The 22,211-nt window shown below is 40.3% G+C and overlaps 1 protein-coding gene and 1 non-coding gene across 13 annotated transcripts in view; one reads left to right on the plus strand and one right to left on the minus strand.

Annotated features, from left to right (window-relative positions):
- The window catches only part of CLIP1 (CAP-Gly domain containing linker protein 1), a 99,280-nt gene that overhangs the window by 54,476 nt on the left and 22,593 nt on the right, over positions 1-22,211 (minus strand). For 8 of the 12 annotated variants that reach the window (XM_045534873.1, XM_045534869.1, XM_045534876.1 and 5 more), the window contains exons 2-8: positions 20,089-20,283; positions 16,398-16,969; positions 11,795-11,919; positions 9,991-10,213; positions 6,173-6,370; positions 5,486-5,589; positions 3,439-3,499 (exon numbers count right to left, since the gene is read on the minus strand). In XM_045534873.1, the coding sequence (XP_045390829.1) occupies positions 3,439-3,499; positions 5,486-5,589; positions 6,173-6,370; positions 9,991-10,213; positions 11,795-11,919; positions 16,398-16,969; positions 20,089-20,173 (1,368 nt within the window). In that variant the 5' untranslated portion in view covers positions 20,174-20,283. Of the gene's footprint in view, positions 1-2,454; positions 2,488-3,438; positions 3,500-5,485; positions 5,590-6,172; positions 6,371-9,990; positions 10,214-11,794; positions 11,920-16,397; positions 16,970-20,088; positions 20,284-22,211 lie in introns of all 12 variants that reach the window. The other 4 variants (XM_045534865.1, XM_045534874.1, XM_045534866.1 and 1 more) reach the window with 1 other exon arrangement.
- On the plus strand, positions 4,829-4,955 carry LOC123626331. The gene has a single exon (XR_006730815.1). It is a non-coding gene; the product is annotated as a U6atac minor spliceosomal RNA (small nuclear RNA).

The raw sequence follows: 22,211 nt of genomic DNA on the forward strand, positions 1-22,211 counted from the left end.
CAGTGGATTTCCCAAAAGCTATTGGTCTTCAGAGGGAAACAAAGGAATTAGAATTACAAAGAGAAAATTCAGTAATAATTATCCTCCACAGCCCCCATCTCTGAAGCAGACCAATTAAGAGGCTCAGAGCAGGAGAAAAATTTAGCTCAAGCTGGCAAGGGGCTTATTATTTTTATCCCTAGATGAAGTCATTTTTATCAGCTCAGAGGGAAAAAAGCTAACAAATGGTGACTCAACACAAAGGCATGAGTGAACTCATGCACGAAGAGCTGGTGGGATCCTAACGTGATCAGAGCCTCCAAGATCTCACAGAGACTCTGCACTCCTCACCACCACGTGCTCCGGTGTAACCTAATGAGGAATCCACAAGGCAATCTCGTTCTAAGAGGTTTAAGTGCAGCAGAACCTTAACCAATCTGAAATAATCTAGGTATCCAAATGTACCCTTCCCCACCCACCTCTCCTAGCCAAGAGGTTATCAGTTATCAGAATGACAAAACCTATTGACAGGGCATCTCTCAGCAGCTGCTAATTACTTGTATTAATTTAAATATTTTGTGGTTCTAACTGACCTATCAGTCTGAACAATTATGGGCAATGAAAAAATGACAACAGACTCTAAATAAAGTGAACAAAGTAGTACAGAACTTGAGTAGAAGGTGGAATGTAAAAATAAAGGTTATAAACATCTTCACTCACTCTAGTGGTACTCAGGGGACTGCAATGCATTCAAGAGGTCACTTGGCTTGTGAACCAGGTATAGAGAAACCATCAAGCGACATTTAAAAGGTGAATGAAAAAATTTCTTAAAAATTCTTTGTCTGTTTCAGCTCTTTACACTCCATGAAAATAACGAGATAAAATTCAAAACCTAATTGTCTGGATAGTCCCCTTGGTCCATATATGCCTTAGACAGAAGTTGTTCGATTTTACCTGCTTTTACGAAAGAAGAATCTAATCCAGATCTACATATTGAGGTCACAGCCTCAGGTACCAAAAACCAAAAACACAGTGATAGGAAACGGCAGAAGGTAACAGAACCTTTCCTCTCTTGACACTATGTTAAGTGTCCTCTGGGTGAAATGTCACTACTTCCAGATAAAAAGCAAATATACATTTAATGTGACCTTCTCTCCATTCAGAGATCTTCCAGATGAGCATAGCTAATGCCTCCTTACTGATGGGTACATACACAATTTATCTGGGGCTTTACAGTGGGATTTGATCAATTTGCAGCACGGGAACTAAGTGATCCACTTCCATGCCACAGCACAGAGTAAAAATGTGACATCAAATAGGACAACCCTCCTTTTAAAATTATTTCTTTCTTAAGTAAGACACAGAGTATCCCAAGAGGAAAATCCTGGGACAGGGGGCTGAGAAGGAAAGCGAAGGCTTTGCAAGAAGCGCACGAGAGAGGCAGGAGGGAGATCCCATGCAGACTGACACCGGGTGCAGCGGGAGCCTGTTCTGGAAGGAGAGGAGAGACCCAGATCACTGAAGTAGCTTCACAAAAAGGAACCCTTCAGAATGAAGACCTTTTAAAAAGTTCAGTCTTGAGTTATCTATTTCAGCTGCCAGGAGGTGGTAGGAAGAAAAGGAGCTCTTTGTTTTAATGTCATTCTCTCGTGGTAGTAAATCAAAGCAAAAGGTTGTCAGGTTCTTTTCAATCAGCGTCACAGCTGGCAGGGTACCCTGAGCAGCAGTGCTCTGGAGGCCACTTCGGGAAGATTCGTATTGGGTGTCTGATCTTAACCAGAGGGAGGGAGATAAAGGAAACACTCACATGCCTAGTAGCGCTGCTACTAGAAAAATCTCACTTCAATAATAATAAATTTAAAAACACACAGTGTCTTCACTGAAGAATATTTGCCTCCAGTTTCACAAACTAGGCAAAATACCGTATCAGCAAAGGGCCGTCTGAACGTCGTGTCAGCCGCACTGGCAGGCACTGGCCAGCAGGGGGCGTGCACGGAAAGGCAGCCAGTCAGAGCTGGGAGTCTCACAATTGCCTTTTCTCTCGTGGGAAGTACAACCAGCAGCCTGAGAAACTTCCCCAGAATTCCTGCAACTCTGCATCTAGCATGTTTTATGCTTCCGTCAGCTATCGTCTCTTTTAGAATAATTCCAAAACTAGAAGACATTATGAATTAGGTGAAGGAGGCCAGGCCTCCAGACAAAAAAACTTTTTTTTCCTTTTTGGTAAAATTCTTTATAAAGCAAACATTGGCCTACTATTCATTAAACAAATGAATTTACAGAGCTCAGTCATTACATACAATTTCTTCAGGATACAAATGTAATTGCTTTGAAAGCCACATGCACAGAAATATTAAGGTCAATGTCCTAAGGTCAGATTATGCCGTTAGTATTTGAGTGTATCAATAAGCATTTTAATCTGTAATCAATCTGTGTTAACAAGGGAAATATCCACACAGTTAAGTGCCCTCTTACATTCTCAGGATCTTCAGAAATCTGGCTCTTTTGCTATCAGTAAAAAAATAAAAAAATTAAACAACAACAAAAAAGAGATTTAACTAAGGTTTCACTACGTGTTAGGGTTTCAAGATAACTTTATTTGATTAATTTCAAGTAAGTTTATCAGACAGACTCTGCTAGCCTAGTGCTTATGTAAATATTTTAACTTGACCCTCCCCAAACACCACAGGTTGTATTTCATATGAATTAGACGATGATATGAAACTTCTAATGAGACTTTGGGTGTTTTTAAATGGATGAGAACAACACAAAAGTCAACTAAAGGATTGTGACTGTATGTGAAATGAGTGAAGAAGGTATCTATTAAATTGTTAATGAATCATTAAATTCTGGGCCCTACAAAATGAGAAGTCAGAAAATGTTCCCCTTACTCCTTGTAAGACTGTAAAGATATTCATTTCCAAAGAAATCAGAGTTTCTGTTTGGAAGGGCATGGTGTGGGCAGCCAACAGACTCTAAAATTGTAATGGTAGCAAAAAATGCATATTTGGGAAAATGCACAGACAAGTGCAATTTTTACTAAAGAACCAAAAATCTGAAAAATTTTTAAATGTGAATTTACATTTGTCGTATATCTAGCAATGGCTTGAAACCAACAAAACCATTTAATTGTGTCTAATCTAAAAACTAATATGAATAATTGTTCACTGTCAGATTTATGACTTGATTAAATCTAACTCATGGTTTTGAATTTTGAAGCATGAGAATAGTGAGAGTTTTACTCGGCCACAGGAGGTGGGACACCACAGTCACCGGCTCAAGGGCTGGCATCATCACCGTAAAGCCACACCCACAACCCAGCCTGGCCAGAGAGGATGGGGTTCCTGCCGTTCCCTCAGCTGAAGGCTCTGGCCACACGTGTCAGTTGGCACATTATTTCATCCATGTTTCTGAATACTGGTACCCACAAAAGCTTTAGAGAGCTGGAGGGCATTTTACCTCAAGATCGCCTTTGGTAATTGACTCTTCTTCAACCCGGAACTGAAGGTCCTCAACCTTCCTGTGCAATAAAGCCAAAACAAAGCACTTTTAAGAAAGTAATTAAGAAACATCTGCCTTACCCCAACCCCCCTCAAAAGAAATCTGTAATCAATACCCTGGTGAATTCAGGAGATGGTGGGAAAAAAAATGCCTTAGAGATGTTGAAAATTTTTAAAAGCATCTTTAGGCCTCTGATTTATAAATCTAAGATCTGTACTCTAATTATTTAGGAAATGCCAAAGTTTTATCCAGGTACTAATTCCAGAAGGCATGAGGTAATAAGAGTTTAGAAAAATCAACTGGTTCTCTTGGTCACAAACACCATTATGGATCTAATCAAGGTGAGATAAACAAAAAGAAAATGATCACCACAGAAATAGTTTTGAGATTTCATGTCTAGAATTTTTACTTTCTTAGCAGAGAAAATAAGTCTCTCCTTGTATCACTCTACATCAGATATTTTAGGGTGAGGTTAGCAGGCTTCTTATGCACAGACCCCCAATCTCAAAGGCTCTGGGATAGTACGAGAACCTACTCCAAGACTGGGAGCACAGGGCTGTGAATGATTTGGGGGAGAAGCAATCAAAGATCCTATTTCTTTGATTCTAAATGCACACTTTTCTCACATTTTAAAATCTCTGATATTGGGTGTGGGTTTCAATCAATGCCATGACAAAGTCAATGAAATGTAACGACATTCTGAGGATTTACAAACTCCAGGTAACAACCACATTGTTAACCTTTAAGAGAAGGAAGAAAAGGTGGACAAAGCTCATAACCTACATGTAAAGTAAAACAAAACAAAACCCTTCAAACTCATCAGCATTTCTAGTAAAATTCACAATAAAAAATCCTAGTGAATTAAATAAGAAATATCTTCGGTTAAGCTCTCAAGCTCACGTGAGAGCTAGGAGACATATCTACTGCTTGGCCATCCGCAAAGAGCCAATTTAAGAACAGAAGCAAATGGAAGGGTGCCATGGCATTCAGAAGGGTCTAGAGAGTCTATCACAGTCTCTCATTTACCTGCAGCCATTTTTTAAATGCGAGGAGAATTTCCCATGTATAGTGTGTCTCTCTCCAGTGAGAAAGTAATGTTCTTGGTAAGAGACAGTATTGTGTCACTGTGCCGGCTCAATATGACACTGCTTATGACTGTCCTGAGCACACAGTAATACTAGATTGTTAATTAAGTTGGTGTCATCAGAAATGACAGAAGACGGCATTATCCAACAGAGGACAAACTTCCTATAACCCAGAGATGTCTGGTTTCCATGCAGACACTTTTTTTTAGAGATCTTGTTTGTTCACAGCCTTGAGAAACTTCCTTTTATAAGAACCAAACCTGGTGTTGCATGCAAGGAGAGAAAGTTAGCACTCCCCTTGACAAGGATGGAAGAGGCTCTCGGGCCTGTACAACACGCATACGGTTAAGGCATTGCCACCTACTTCGTGGCATCTAACCATCGTTTTTGAAAAAAATTAAAAAAAAAAAAAAGAACCAAACTTGACTTCTCTGTCTCACACCATTTAGCATTTGATCTCGTATTGATAACTCTTGAATTGTTTCACATGTGAGAATTTTGTTTTACTAATAAGGTACTGAGTTTTTCAAGGACAGGGACCTTGTTATCACCCACAAGACATGATACAATTTCGTAAATACTAGGTAACTTGGGCCTAGAATATCCTCTTACCAGGAATGGCTCCAGGTAAAAACTAGGGTAGGATTACCTCCACAATACTAATGAAAGCTATCCTCAACAGGATGTTTGGCATTTACTGTTAAATTAATCAGGCCAGGTCTAATGATTCCAAACTTGATGAAAAAAGTCAAATCAAAGCAAGCCCTCTTCACACAGTATAAAGAGTTCAATTTCTGCTGAACACATAGTCATTGCTTTGATTCTAAGGGTTGACACCAATAAGGTTAATAGGAAATTTTTTCCTAAGATCATTTAAAAGGCAAAGGCCACACTTTCACCCTGGAACAGTTTGGGGTCACCTTTTCTCCTCTTCAAGTTGGTTGAGAAGCTCCACCTTCTCCCTGTCAGCAGCTTCCACCATTGTTCGCAGCTGGTCCATCTTGGCCTCCAACTCTAGGACATGCTGGGGAAGGCAAGGATGTCAGTGAGTGCCCTCTTTCTAACCTGGATACGGGCCCAGGGATACCTCCAAAGAGCTATAGGTAAGTGTTACCATGGTGGGTGGGCATTGCTCTAAAACTCTGTCACATTAAAATGCCTTCTATCTTAATGGGTTACTCTTGGGAGCTTTCCTGGAAGCTAGATGATGAAAAACCGCACCATTAAAGCAACAGAGGGCAATGTTACAATAACTCTCATCTTTTTTGAAGTTGAAACACATACAAAGTATAATCTACAAACAGGAGTTGTAATCACTGGTAAGGTCCTAAGAAACAAGCTGGCCTAACACAGACAGGCCAAAAGACCTGGACGTAAAGACCAAAGACTAAGGTAGAATCAAGAAGAACAAAACTTCATCTCTATGATGATGGAAACAAGTGCCCCAGGTCGCAGCTTTCAAACAAGCTCAGAAAAGAAATGTACACTCATTTCTAGTGCTCTCCAGACTAGCTCCTTGGCGCCAAGCACCGGGCATGCCCCTGGGCCTCCTCACTCAATTTAGAAACCATAACCATGTCCACAACAAGGTCAGCACCAGACTTCACCTGGTCGTGTCCGTCCCGGGCCAGAGCTAGCTCCTGCTCTATCTCCCCCACGTGGCTCGTGGCCTTGGCCACCTCCGCCCTCTCTAGATCCCGTTCAGCCAGCAGCTGCTCAATGTGCTGCTGCTTCTCCTTCAGGGCCTCCTGGAGGGCAGTGGTGCCGGAGATCTTCCTGGCGTAACGGGAGGAGGTTTCAGTCAACTGCAAAGGAAAGTTAAAGAAGTGAAGGGCGCTGGTGCAGTCAGGGCAGCAGGGAAGGAGCACTGCATGCATGGCGGCACCTCCTCAGCAAAGCAAGAGCCGCTCCAGCTCGCAGGCTTGCACGGACTAGGAAAGGCTTTTCAGCAAAAAAACAAGACAGTGTGTTCCTTCTGCCTGTAAATCTCACAAAGAACACATCAATGTAAGAGGTCACGGATCAATCAGGAAGGTGTTCAGAAGGAGAATAAGTGGCTCAAATCCTAAGTACCCTGAGCTCAGCTGACAGGGCCACGTAGCCATCTAGAAAAATTCCACAGAACCCATTTAACAAGTTTCTCTACACTCCATTTCAGCCCGAGCTTAATAGTTATCTTCTTGTTATGACATTTTGGCCAATCTTTTGATCCCAAGACTTGAGGTTGAGACTTTTTTAAAGCTTTCTAAGCTTCTAAATACCATTAAGTAATGAAGTGTTCGCCCTTGGGGTCACAAACTTTCCTGCAAGTCATTAAACAGTTGGAGCTCTGTCAGGATTTTCTCCATCTTTCTTTCAAAATGAAAGGCATCGAAGATCTCACCCAGAAATCCAGCTTCAGGGCCTGAACCCCAATCATCACAGAGATTTATAAAGATTAAGAGGAAAACTGCATCTGCCTTCAAAAGCGTGTGTGAATGAATGAGTGTGCACATGTACAGACACACACGAAAGAAAGGAAGAAAAAGATGAGGAGAGAGAAAAACAGAAGGGAAAGAAATTGTGGAGAAAGAAGTAAGGGGGAAGGTGAAAGGAGAGAGGAAAAATGGAGAGAGAAGAGGGAGGAGAGAAGAAAACGAGGAAGGGAAGCAGAGACAGGGACGGGGTCAGGGCAGTGGAGAAACAATGTGTGCAGTTGCTCATCATTCATCTTTGCTGTTTCACACACCCAACCCCACTACCTTGAGGCTAACAATCACATAAAAAGCCAGAGAAAAACCACCTTCTGTTAAACGTTAACAGGTAACTGGGCAAAAGTTGAATAATGCTCTTCCAACCTGGGCTCTGGAGGCTGGGAGGTGGGTAAACAATGGCTCATCCCTTGGCAAGTGCTGTCCAAGGCTGTTTACTTGGCCATGGCTGGCTCCGGATCACTTCAGCCTTTACTTCACCTTCCGCAATCAAAGCTTCATTCAGCACCTGAAGGCTCTTCTCTTAGTCTCTCTGAGCCCTCGTGGCAGGATGCACAGGACACAGACTTACAGTGAGGATCTTTCATCAATTAATGATTTGGCAATTTGGTAACTCTGAGAGGAAACGAATTCAATCAAACCAAATTGCCCTCTGCCATTTCATTTAGTGAAATTTCTTTGATTATTTAAACATATTTGGGGGAAACTCTTCTTCTGTTTTAATCATTTGACTCTTACTTCTCAATTTCATTATATGGTTAAATTATACTTTCTCTTACTAACATTTCTTCCTGAATACATTAAATGTGAGGTTCCCAAACCATGTGCAGAGAGAGATGCCCCAGGGTGAAGCACCAAACTCACAGGGGCACTGTGGGATGTTTTAAAACTTCAAGGGAAACACAGGAACATCTGTTGGACACCATGCAAACTACCAGTTCGAGGCAATTCAATATTATATCAATCTACATTCCTTTCAATATTATCATGTCTTCACAAAGTTGGGCTTTGGCTATTGCCATGACAAAAAGTACTGTGCAAAAGTCAATGTGGCACAGGAAATGAGGCCGGCAGTGATAAATACGACTGCAAGGTTTGACGAGATGTACAGTCCCCAACAGGAGCAGATATACCGTAACAATTACGTCATTGTGATTACTAAAGAATAAAAAATATTATTTTTTCTTTCAATTTATGTTTTTCTCAGACAGAACTACATGTCTGAGCTATATGACTGAAATCATAATTTCAATTCTATTTCTTCTTTGTCCTTGTTGTATTCTTTTCCAGTGATTTTTGGTTTAGAAACTGTAGTTACCCCACAGTAAAGACACATAAAAATAAGCAGTCTCACAAGGCAAGGAGACTCATCTCTCTCCTGTCAATTTTCTTGATTGAAAACGGTGAACTAAGAGGAATCAGAACTGGTCTGAAAAGAAAGAGGAGAGCTTGGTGGGAGCAGGGAGAGCTCGGTATTTCCCAAAGAAATGGACACTTATAATTACAAGGTAATTAAAATTACACAAGAAAGAATTCCTAATCCAGAGTAGACACTTCCATGGAATTGCTCCTAGAATAGCAAAGTAGACAGGATGTCAATACTAAAGCTTGCTGACCCACTCTGAATAAGGCTTTGTCCAAAAAAAGGAGTTTGGATTTTTTCACCTCTGTTTCATTGTTCTTGTCACACTTTTCTCATAAAAGTAATTTTTCTGTTGAAGACGCAGACTTTCTTTTCACATGCAAACTGAAAAAGTCTGAGCAGTATTTATTTTACCTGAATATAAGAAAAATAAAATCCAGCTGGCTGGCAGAAGAGCACACCCCCAATGAAAGGTCCCAACCACCCTGCCTTCCTTACCCGGCCCGACAATGGAAGAGCAGCAGAACAAGACCAAGGGCTAACCATCCTACTTCCCCACCACACCATTGACCATTCTAACTCCTGTCTGCCGCTCGCCATCACAAAGCAGAGATCTGTATTCAGTTTGGAGTAGAACCTTATGCTGCCAATTCTAATTTAAACAGCATTTGCCTCACTTCAAGTAAATAAACCTAAGGACAGGGCTTTTGACCCTAATAAAATACCACATTAACAAACAGAATGAACAGTTGCCTATTTTAATTCTGATGATTCTATTTTTACTGCTCTAAATGGGAAAAAGAGGGAGAGTGGAAGAAGGGACCGGAGGAGATGACAAGAAGAGAGGAAACAAAACAAAACACAACACAACACGGCTTTTCCTCATATCTTTCTCCAGTTCCAGAAGTTCCCTTCTTCCCACCACAAAGAAATGATAAATGTTTGACATGATGGATCACTAGTTACCCTGATCTGATCACCACATATTATATGCATGGAAGCATCACTGTGTACCCCATGAATACGCACAATTATTATTTGTCAATTTAAAAAATTTAAAAAAATAAATTAAAATTAAAAGAAGCTTCTTTGTCCAATGGCCCAAGTCAGGAACACCCCACACATTAACCGCTTTCAGTAGGTGAGACTGTATTAATACAACATTAATATTCTAAGAACACACCTTTACTCAAAATACTTTAGTTCCTAAAAGTGTTTGAAGTAAAAGAGAAAGAGATCTATTTACTCGAGGAAAGGGATCCCTCCAATTTTCCTGTCATTTTTGGCCCAAAATAATTTCAGAGAAAAGAATTCATCCCACATGTTAGGCTAAGCAGTAGTTACTACAGATTCACCAAGAACTGGTACATAGTTAAGCCTGTAAAACTCTGAAAAGGTCTATTAAAACCCCTTCCCTATTTCAAAAATTGTATTCTTGCTGGAGTAATATTTTTCAAAACTTACTTGCAAGAACTTTCACAGCAAGCTATGAGCAACATTTAGCACAAGGACAAGCAAAGCAGGTGCACTGACAGTGGCATTTGTCATGCCTGGGAAGTAGGAGGCAGGTAATGAGGAAAGGGCAGCTTACTAGTCCTGTCCGGCTGGGCTTGCTGCTCACAGAGGAGGCCACCGAGCTCATGGAGCTGAGGGAGGAGGCGGAAGGGCTTCGCTTCAGGCTGGCAGGCGTGGTGGCCATCACTCGCCTCACCGCGGCGGCCTTGGCTTTGGCTGGCGTAGTGGAAGGGAAGCCAATCTTGGTCACTTTGTGGACAGGAGCAAATAAGCCATATTTGGGTTGACACTGAAAATACCTTTAGAGAACAATAAGAGTATGAGAGAAACCAACTGAATTACAAGAAACAACAACTATAACCAAAGGCTCTCCCAACTTGTGACTGGTTTGCTGGGAGGGAACTCCACCACTAAGCTGGCTGGGGCTATGCACCAGCCCAGACTGTTCACATGCATGGAGGCTGATAAATAACCTCCATGATGTTTCAGAAAACACACTAATAACAATATGACATGCAGAGTCAGATTACTCATTTGTTGCTGAGGGTCTATGCAGAGGGAATACACATTTCTACCATTTGATAAACATACAGCAGAAGAGTTTGGCAATATCCTGATCCCACTTCATAAAACGAAGCCAAACGAAGGGAAAAAGAAATCAAACACCTAACTCTGGCAGATCCACTGAAGTGACATGGAGAAATATTAATTAGCAATGTCAGTTATGAGACTGACATTGGCACTCTTATGACTCTCAAGAATTACAATGTTTTAATATTAAGAAGGGATAGCTTCATAATCACTGCAGCACCAGGAGATTTTTATTAAGTTATTATTATTGCATTTGTTGGTAAAGCCCATATGCTTATAATCAATTTGTGTATCTTTTATAAATGTTAACTAGAACACTTTAATAATCAAGTGATGCATTAATATACAGTATATTACTACTACTAATGCATCATATACCACACCCGTGCCCAAAGCCTTCAAAGCATTTTGAAAAGTGTGGGAAATTCATCTTGCATTCATTTGCATTATTTGACCTATCCTGTGTCTGGGAGGCGAGAATGGCGTTGAGAATGGGGTTGTCCTTAAAATGGAAGGTTGGCTTGCCAGTCACAGGATGGAATTCTTATCAGTTATGAAGACACGTTTTAAAGTTCTTTTCCTAACAAAGGTTGTTACCTTCTACCCATGCCCCCACCCCTGGATACACTATCCACACTCCTACATGCCCAGGTACTCTGTTTTAGAGGTTGACTGCTATCAAAAGGGAGAGAAGCCAGAAGGATAACATATTTCCTTTCTACTTTGAAAAATAAACTGAAAGCTTGTTCAGAATCTACTCAGATATATTGCACATATTATACTAAAGAGACAGTCAAAAAAAAAAAAGCTCCAATTCCAGTGGAGGAAAAATCAGTAGATGGGTCTTAGGAAATATAAGTGCAGTTCTGGCCAGGCGCAGTCACTCATGCCCGTAATCCCAGCACTTTGGAGGCGGAGGTGGGAGGATCACTTGAGCCCAGGAGTTTGAGACCAGCCTGGGTAGTATAGCAAGACCCTGTCTCTACAAAAATAAAAGAATTAGTCAGGTGTGGTGGTATGCACCTGTAGCCCCAGCTACTTGGGAGGCAAAGGCAAGAGGTTTGGCTGAGTCAATGAGTTTGAGGCTACCATGAGCTATGATCGGGCCACTGTATTCCAGCCTGGGCAATGGAGAGAGACCGTGTCTCTTAAAAAAAAAAAAGAAAGAAAGAAAAAGAAACATGTAGCTCTTTAAAACACTCATTTCCATTTTATTATATACATGTGGTGAGATGTGCTTGAGCATCTTCATGTGCAAGAGACAAGATGTTGAGCAATTCTAAACAAACCTTGTTCCAGCAACGGCGCCATCATTCTTCCCAAGAGGTTCATCTAACTCCACACCACACCACTCTCCCTTGGCAAAGTCTGTCTCCCCAAGAAACCGGACTACACCAGCTTTAGTGCCACCAACCTGGAAGAGGAAGAGGTTAAAATGAAGTGATGAACATAATTGTATAGCTTCATCCTTTGTGGTTCCAACTAGTGTTAATAATTAAGTTCTATTCCATCATTTCTACCAGCAGATTCTTTGTTTTACCTTCTCTTTGGCTCTTCTCGAGTTTTCTTGAAGGAAGACTGGCAAAGTTGCCTCGGTGACTTATATCACCAGAGTGATTCAATACCCGATACATTCCAATAATGAAACAGCCTATGTAGCATGAAGTCATTAAGGCTGTCCACTAATTAAATAGTCCCTTACTTAGAAAAATGCTCTATAACTCCAGAGGAATTTTCCTGCTTCAAAATAAATATTTGCTACAAAAATAGAACCCTTAAATCATTAAAGGAAAACAAAAAGGAAGGCTGGAGGTAGAGGATGTGTGGGCATCCTGCTGTGTTCATTAGTGCCACCTGCAATGCCAGCAGAGCAGAGTAGGCACTCAACAAACATTTGCAGAATAAATGAAAAGTGACCTTCTCAGGTGGGCCCTCCATAGAAAAAACTTCTATGTAAACCAAGTAAAAGAATGAGGATATCCATCCTGCAGCTGAGGATGGATTTGATGTCTCTGAAGCAAGCAAAGGAAGAAATATGCTAATGAAGAGCATGGGCTCTAAAGCTGGACAAATTCAAATGCCAACTCTGTTAACTGGTCAAGTTTTTTATTTACCTTCTAAATCTCAGTTTCCTTATTAGTAAAATAGAGTCCTCATTAGGACTATTGTGAGGATTAAGATAATCCACATAAAATTGCTCAGCACGGTTCTGAGACACAGTGCAAGAGCATGACGTATGTTAGCAGCTAGTTTGCCCGTGCTAACAAGAGTACTAGTTCTAGATTTGGCACATTTGACTTGTCAGTACTCTTGGTGGTATTCACGGAATCAAGATGTAGTCACCTATATAAAACTGGCCTCAGTGACCTCCTTCCTCTGACACCATACCATTCAGAGCAGCAATACAACCAACATCACATGAGTAGAACAAGAGCATTAGTTAAAGATGATGCAATCTCTTTGGATAATCTGTTGAATTCTTTGGGGGTGAGTCTAAGTTACTGTCATGACAATTGTTTTTCCAAGAGGCATCTAACAGGCTGTGGTCAGTAATTTTCCAAGCAAACCACAGGCTTCATTCAGATCAGCTTTATAAAAAATAATCACAAGAGATTAGTAACTATTTCTGTAAATGCAGGTAATATAATATACATGTACCATGAGAAAAAAAATATAGCATGCCACAACGTTTGTTTGAAATAGACTACTAGTTCCCATTACTAGTTCCTAGAATGAGAAGTTTTCTTATACTTTTTCTCCCACTAAACTTGGAAATTTTGACTCATAAAACAGACAATATACTTTCCCTCTCCCTGTAAAAGAATAGTAATTATTTGAAGTATCTTCAACAGAGACAGAAAGTCACCTGAAGTCCTAAAATCACTCACTTACTCAAACACTTTTCTACTTAATCATTCTACAGTCAAAAAAAATTTTAAACATTTAAATATGACTTTATAAAGTTAGGTTTTACTTCTCATGTGTTCCAGAGAATACAGAACATTCTAATACATGCATTTACATTAAATATAAGCCACTATTTTCAAATCATATCTAAGAAATCTATGTTCTAAAGACAGATATTAAGATTATTAAGGAAAAACATTTTCAGCACCGAAACAAAAAACAAAGCATATATTCCCATGGCAAACACAAATAACTACACTTCATTCTCTTTACTCTCAGAATACGAGCATATAACTCCTAACATTGATCCATCTAAAACAGAAGTAGAAATCACTACTGGAGACAAAATTGATTTAAACTAGAAACTTAACTAACAGAAAAGCTAGCTACTATTTTCATGCTTTAGCAAATTTCAGATTTTAAAATTCGATAAGTATTTCTTGAGTGTTTGGGCCCTTGGAATATGAAGATAAGCAGAATACAGCGTTGGCCACTGGGAGAAAGAGAAATTCAGACAAATAATTCCTGTAAAAAAATGGTAATTGCTTCAACAGATTTCTACAAAATGTGTGGGAACAAAGACAAGTACCTTCCTGTAAGCTCTTGTAAAAAAATAAAATAAAAACACTGATCAACTCTGCTGGGCTAATGAATGGGCTTACAAACAAGAAACTGCAAACATTTATAGTCTCTGGACTCTATTGGTCACTGGGTGCCACAAGCCATTTCATCTCATGTGCCTTGATTTATAAAGCTGTAAAAAGGTCCAGTGAGTGGTAATGAGGGACTATTTCACAGGAATCTTGTGAGCAACAAAATTTTGTAAGATGGATTCTTATCTGCCTTATTCTAAGTTAAACAGCTTATTTTAAAAACTAAATATGCCCTGGGTGTGGTGGCTCATGCCTGCAATCCTAGCACTTTCAAGGCTGAGGAAGGAGGTTAGGAGTTTGAGACCAGCCTTTGCACGAACAAGACCATTCTTTACAAAAATTAGAAAAATTAGCCTGGCATGGTGGTGTGCACCTGTAGTCCCAGCCAGCTGGGAGGCTGAGGCAGGAGGATTGATCGCTTGAGCTCAGGCGTTTGAGGTTGCAGTGAGCTACGACCGTACCACTGCACTCTAGCCCGGGAGACAGAGTGAAACCTGGTCTCAAAAATAAATAAATAAATGAATGAAAAGTAAATATGGTTAACTGGTATTTGCCAAATACAAATTTAGTCCTCACTTAAAACGTAATCACTTGGGAAACGAGCCCACACAGGTGCTTCACACTACCACAAGGAGAGAGCCAGCACAGCTTCAGCAGCTCCACTGGGGAACTCTCCTACGGAAAGGTAAAATCTTCACTGGTCCTAATTCTACCTCTAGTTGTCATACTTTATAATTTTACTCCTCTCCTTTGAGGATATAATGTGACGACTGAATTCAAAACCCTCCAATTCCCTCAAAAATATTTAACTCGTTCCTACTACGTGTCAGGCACTGTCCAAGTGCTGGGACTGTGACAGCAAATAAGACAGGAAGCTTCCGTGCTCTCGTGGAGCTTAGATTCTGGTCAGAAAGAAATGGAAAATAAGTAAATAAATAAAAGATCATTTCAAATAGTGAAGAGTGCTATGAAAAAAAATATAATAGGGTAGAGTAACAGTGCTGCAGACGGTGTCTTTAGTTGGGGTGGCCAAGGAAAAGATCCCCGAGGTGGTAACATTTAAACCATGACTTGAACAACTACAAGGCAGCAGTCATGACAAGATCTGGGGGGAGAACATTCCAGGCAGAAGAAACAAATCCTGAAGTGGGAATGAACCTGGGTTGTTTAGGAACAGCAAGAGGCTGGTGTAGCTGGAGTTGACTGAGAAGTGGGGATGAGAAGGGAATGAGGTCAGAGGGTTGGGCCGGGAGACTCTGTCTCTTAAAAAAAAAAAAAAAAAAAAAAAGGAATGAAATGTTAAATATTCATCAAAAGCCAAGCATTGTGGCATATGCCTACAGGAGGCGTGGGAGGTTCACATGAGCCCAGGAGTTTGAGTACAGCCTGGGCAAAACAGCAAGAACTTGTCTCTAGGAAAAAAAAATATATATATACATACACACACACACACACATATATTCATTAAATGAGTAAAACAGCTATTATTTCTTCAGTGTTTACTGTGTGCCAGGCACTGCTAAGAATTTTATATGCATTATCTAATCAATCCTCAAAGCAATGAGGTTAGTATTATTATTAACTTCACTTTTACAGATTAGGAAACTAGAAGTTAAACATTTTACTGAGGTCACAAAGGCAAAGCTAGGACTCAGTTTGGGTTCTTAGCACTATGTTACATTGTCCTCCTTTTAATAAAAAAAATCAATCATTATGTTATAAATTCACAGGTTCTAGAATGTACAGCATATAGACCTTATACCTTGTGTTTCCTGCTTATTAGTAAAACAGAAAATACTGTACATTTCTTTCTTCTTCCTAGATCTAAATCTGATCATTTAAAAGGCCCAGAAATTCTGAAACAACATCCTCTGACGTCTTGAGTTTTCCAAGACATTTAAGGAAGCACGATCTCATATCCACCCACACTATCCTTAAAGCAAAAATTAAAAACCAGAAGGAAAAAAAAAATCAAGTTTTTATAAACACACCTAAGTCTAGTTTGGATCTTGCTTTGGCAAGTAAGGTTACTTTAATATTTACATGTTATAAACTCAATATTCTTCTCATTTGGCTAACTGGTAGATAAAACTAGATTATTGCAAATCTGTGCTCATGCTAATACTACATACAAACTACATAGCCAGTTTCTAATTTGCTGCATATTTACACATAAACTGAACTAGAAAAGCTCATTAACTTCTCTGTAAATGAGTAGTCATGCCTCCAGAACAGACTCTGAGTCAAGGAGTTCCCAAGTGTATGTTTCAACTACTCATTGGTGGTTCTATCTCAATTCAACACGATGACCTTAGGACATTTCTCCACTTACCAATACTCTGTCTCCAATTTTGAGCTCTCTTTCTCCTTTCTTGATTGAGCCAGCCTCTGAAAGGTTGGAGATAGATTCACTGGCAGTTTTTGTAAGGTTGCTGATCTGCGATGTAGTTGAAGGTTCCTTAGCTGCTGGCTGGGACGGTTTATGGGGAATGTTTGAGGGGGTGGCCAGGGAGGAGGACACCATGCTGGCCGCAGACGTGGACAAAGGAGAAGTAGCCCTGGAAGCCTGAGTCGTCTGCAGGCCATTAGCTTCATCTTCCGCTTGCACCTTCCTTGTTAACTTTGATGGTCGGGTAAATATGCCCTTTAAAGGTTCACACTGGAAATACCGAACTCCTGCCACTGAACCATCATTCTTGCCAATAGGTTCATCTAAAACAATCCCAGCCCACTGGCCTGGTGCAAACTGGGTTTCTCCAAGAAACTGTATAAATCCAGGCTTATTCCCATTCACCCAAACTCGCTCCCCAACTCGAAAGTCATCCACAAATTCTTCTTGAGTCTCAGTAGATGGAGCGCTTGATGCTTTTTCACTGGATATTGTTTTTTCTACTGGAACTGCAACTGAAAACAGAAGAAATATCAGAAAAGATTCAATTTCACATTTAAGCAGGCAACCTCTAACGTAAAGGAAAATAAACTAGAGAAAGCCAACAGCCCAAAGGGGTAGCCAACTGCTCTTATAGAGGTGTTCTGATTTTTAGGGTTTTTTTTTAAGCGAGGAGGCAGAGTACTTGATCCGTCACTACCATGTTTAGTGCTGCTAAAGTCAGTGAACCTGGTGGGTGAGGTTTATTCCTTATTTGCAATTAAGATTAGAAGAAGCCAAAGCAAGAAAAAAAATTAGTCCTTTACCAAGACCTATATTCATAATGTAAGTACGATTTCATTATTTACTCCACTCCCCACCCTGCACATACCTATTCAATCCATTGATATGGGCTCTATTCCTATATTAGTCAATTAAAGCTGATAAAAACTAGGCCCATTTGACCACAAAGGTTTCCAATTAGGCTTGATGAAGGAGGGGATTCAGTGCTGCAGCCCTACCATCATTACTGCAGGACTACCAAATAAACCCCACTCCTCTGACAGCCAAGGTGAAAATCACAGCAAAGAAAAAGGATAGCACCTGCCAAACACCCTGGTAAGGCAACACAAATCTGTGCAATCTCTACCCGGTGGTAAAGACAGTAGTTACATTTTGCCAGAAATGTAATATTTACACTGGAAATTCGTTCATGCAGTCATCCAACAAGCATTAATTAAATATTTAGTGTGAGCTGGCAAAGCCCACACTCTTAATCATGCTACCATTTTGCTAGGCATATCGTGATCTCAGGATGTTACGCAACCTGAGTTTAATTTCTTCCTTTATAATGGGATACTAATATCTCTCTTGAGGGTTTTTTAAATGAGAATTAAATGAAATGATGTATTTATTCATTCTGCACATGATCATTGAGTTCCTACTGCTCCAGGACTAGTCACAGGTACTGTTCTACACCAGGGGACAAAGCAAGACAGCACAGCCTGTGTCCTCAGAGGATCAAAGCCTAAAGGTGAGGAGACACACAGTGAAGTTACACTCCAGGTAATTTCAGGTAGTCTCAGTGCTGTGGAGGAGACTGCCTTGGAAAGATCAGTGAGGGAAGGCCTCCCAGAGGAGGTGACATATGGCCCGAGGCCTGACTGACAAAGAATGAAACACCCAGAGTGGTCTGGCTGGCCTAGAGTGGGTGCCTAACATCCCTTTACCCAACACAGAATGGGAGACTTTGGGGTTTCTTTTTTTTTTTTTTTTTTTTTTTGAGACAGAGTGTCACTTTGTTGCCCGGGCTAGAGTGAGTGCCGTGGCATCAGCCTAGCTCACAGCAACCTCAGACTCCTGGGCTTAAGCGATCCTACTGCCTCAGCCTCCCTAGTAGCTGGGACTACAGGCATGAGCCACCATGCCCAGCTAATTTTTTTGTATATATATTTTTAGTTGGCCAGATAATTTCTTTCTATTTTTAGTAGAGACGGGGTCTCACTCTTGCTCAGGCTGGTCTCGAACTCCTGACCTCGAGCGATCCACCCGCCTCGGCCTCCCAGAGCTAGGATTACAGGCGTGAGCCACCGCGCCCAGCCTGGGGTTTCTATTTGTGGAGGATTTTTGCTTTCTTTTTGAGAAGATGTTCTCAGATAGAACAGATAATAACCTGTCAATGACACAGGCCAGCCCAGTCACTTTTAGAATCTATTCTAGCTTTTATACGTCACAATTCTTCTTCATGGAGTACTGTAAGCATGAATTTCCGAAAAACAATTCATAATATTGCCCTGAATTCCTTGGCAATTATTAAATATTTCTTTTGGAGCATTTAAGTTTTAGTATTGATAAGCTGCTTTACTCCTAAAAAAAAAGTCTAGTGTATGCTAAGTAGTGTTGGGGAAACCAAGTGGAATTACTCATGATCGCTGTACTCACTTATTTATATGCTATATTATATATACATACATATTATTATCATATGCTAAGGGATATGCATGAATAATGGTAAAAATGAAAATTCTAAAACAGGGTGAGTATAACAGCAGAAGCCTTCATGGAATGGTTGATGTTTGAAGGGGTCTTAAAAAGAGGAAAGGCTTTGAGGGGAAGGAGAACAGGGTTGCCAGTTATGACTGATTTCCCCAAGAATATGTACTTCTGAGACAAATCTATTTCTTGGTAGTCCTTTGTTTTATCCATGAAGTTTTCCCTTCATCTAAGATGTTTTATGCTGTCTTTGATAAGAACCCTGTTTCATCCTGATACATAAAATGTAGATAACTTGGGGATCTCCATTCAGTCAAATACTTACTGAGCTCCTGTTGGTATGTGTCAGGCAATGTTCTAGGTGTGTGGGTGCAAAACAGCAGTGAAAAAAACAAACACAAAGATCCCTGCTTTTGTGGAGGACCCATGAGTGTCTTTATGGAAGAACATGAAGAAACAATGTTGGACTTAATAGATTATGGTGGGCACCTGACCATCTGGAATGACTGAGAACATATCTAATAGTATATAAATCACATTAAAAAAGACCATAAAAGCAAGCATCAGATGCCCTCCTCCTGTCTCTTATTTAAAACCTGGGGTGATCATCATGGGATGGAAATTGAAATGGCAGAGGAAGAGGTGGAGAATAGATGAGGAACAGATCACCGAAGATCACTGGTTCTTCTATAAAATGTTTGGGGACAGTTTCCCTTGTTGACCTTGGTGTAAGCCATTGTCCTGCCCACTCCCTTGATGCCAGTGGCCTTCAGGTCAGTTAGTGCAATACAATCTTTTAAGCCAGGTTAGCTTTTGTTTTGTTTTCTGTACATTATCCCAAACCAAAGAAGAAAGGCACTAAGGAGTTCAGGAAGACATATAGGCAAGAAATCTAAAGAAATACTTTAACATTTTAAGGACCAAATACTGAAGTGACTTGACAACTATTTAAGCACCTAATACTAAATCAACTAAATAAAAAAGATAACCACAAAAAAAGTCACCCTTCATTAAGATTTCCACATATAAAATTCTGGCTTTTAAGTAAAACTTTTTTCAAATAGTTTCAATATTAATTTTTATAAAGTCATCTTTAAAATAAAAATTTCAAATTGAAGTCATACAGGATTATTTGCTATTAAGAAAAAACATAAAGCATTACCAGCCGCAGGTGTCTTCAAAGCTGTGCTTCCAGGCTTAAGGATCTTGGTAGGGGCCTTAAGCCCACTTGGTTTTAGCATACTCATTTTCTTAGTAGGTGAGAGCTGGTTTTTCCTTTGCCTGCTGCCACTATCTTTCCCCAACCATTGATTCAGCTGTGGGTGTTTCTATAGTGAACTCAGTCTCCGGATTAAATCTGCAAAGAGAAATACATAAAAAGATTTTAGAATCTTTAGGAGAAAGAAAGTAGGAACAATGGTACTTTTCCTTATATATAATAATAAACTATATCCACGCTGAACCTAGGAACCTAGAAAATCTTGAATACTAAAAACATGAAAATGCTGCTGCAATGGAATTAAACGCTATTTACTACCCTGAAGACAAGTAGGTAAGACAATATATTCACTTGGTTTTATGTTATCTAACATTATCGGCTCAGTACAGTGCCTAAACACCACACAATCCATAAAAGAGAGTTCAGAAAAATCTGCACCAAACTTAATGGGGGGAGAAGAAGGGAGCTTTCAGTTTTTACTTTCTATATTACTTAAGTATTACTACCACAAGCCTGTATTAACTATGGGGTTTTTGTGGTTTTTTGTTTTCGTTTTAGAGACAGGGTCTTGCTGTATTGCCCAGGCTGTTCTCGAACTCCTGGGCTCAAGCGATCCTCCCGCCTCAGCCTCCTGAGTAGCTGGAACTACAGGTGTGTACCACCGTGCCCAGCTTTAACTGTGTATTTTTTAAATCCACAGAATCATGCATTTTACAATATAAAACTATGTATATGTTAAACTAGAGGAGGATTAAAACTCTGTAAGAAAAAAGGCCCTATCTGGGAAGCAATGAAGTAAAATTATCTTTGTTCTGTCTAGAAAAACACAGTATACTACTGATTTACTCAAGGTCAGGTATTTTGGACTAAGGCAAAATAGTATCTTGTCATATTCTCTTCACCTCCTTAGAAAGTGAGTTGAGGAAGACGTTGGGACTTGGGAATACAGAAAAATATTTTTCAGACATTAATACCTAAAAACAGAACAGTTCAATCAAAGAGAAAAATGCTGGTATTTAATGACTGTCAAATGATTATGTTTTGCATTTTTCTCTGCTAACAGAGCTTGGATGAGGAAGCACAGACCTCACTCTCTTGTCCTGTCTCTCTTACCAGCAATGCCAAGCATTTGCAAAGACCCTGGCCAGGAATGACAAAGGAGCCTACACGGCCACTGCTGGGTTGAATGGTGCCTCCCCCAAAGACATGTCCACGCAGGACCTGTGAATGTGACCTTATTTGGAAAAAGCATCTTTGCAATTGTAATTAAGAATCCTGAGATGAGATCATCCTGGGTTATGCTGGCGGGCCCTAAGTCCAATGATAAGTGTTCTTACAAGCAGCAGAGAACACTCAGAAGAGAAGGTCATGTGAAAATGGAGGCAGAGACCAGGACAATGTGTCTATAAACTAAGGATTGCTGGCAGTCACCAAAAACCAGGAGAAAGGCAAGAGATGGAGTCTTCCTCAGAGTCTCCAGAAAGAATCAACCTGCCAACACCTTGATTTTGGACTTCTAGCCTCCAGAACTATGAGAGAACAAATTTTTGTTCTTTTAAGTCGACAAATCTGTGTTCACTTTTAAGGCTCCCCTAGGAAACAAATACAGCCATGTAAATGTTTCTATTTGAAAACAGACATGATAGAAATCAAACCAAGACAGTTGCCTCATGAGCCTCACTCTGTAGATTCCCTATGGTTCTTGAGAGGGTGCAAAATGATAATAAGGCTCTACTCAGGGGGCTGAGGTGGGAGGATCGCTTGAGCCCATTCATTCCAACCACGGGTACAGGTAACAGATGGGGGCTACCAGGGAAGGTTGTGTATTTCAGGGAAGAGGCCGGGCACAGTGGCTCACACCTGTAATCCCAGTACTTTGAAAAGCTAAACCAGGAAGATTGCTTGAGGCCAGGAGTTCAAGACCAGCCTGGGCAAAACAGTGAGACTCCTATCTCTACTAAAAATTTTTTTAAAAATTAGCCAGAAAAAAAAAAAAAATTAGCCAGGCATGGTGGTACACACTTGTAGTCCCAGATACTGGGGAGGCTGAAGCAGGTGGACGGCTT

The sequence above is a fragment of the Lemur catta genome, chromosome 21, assembly GCF_020740605.2.
Source record: "Lemur catta isolate mLemCat1 chromosome 21, mLemCat1.pri, whole genome shotgun sequence".
Lineage (NCBI taxonomy): Eukaryota > Metazoa > Chordata > Mammalia > Primates > Lemuridae > Lemur > Lemur catta.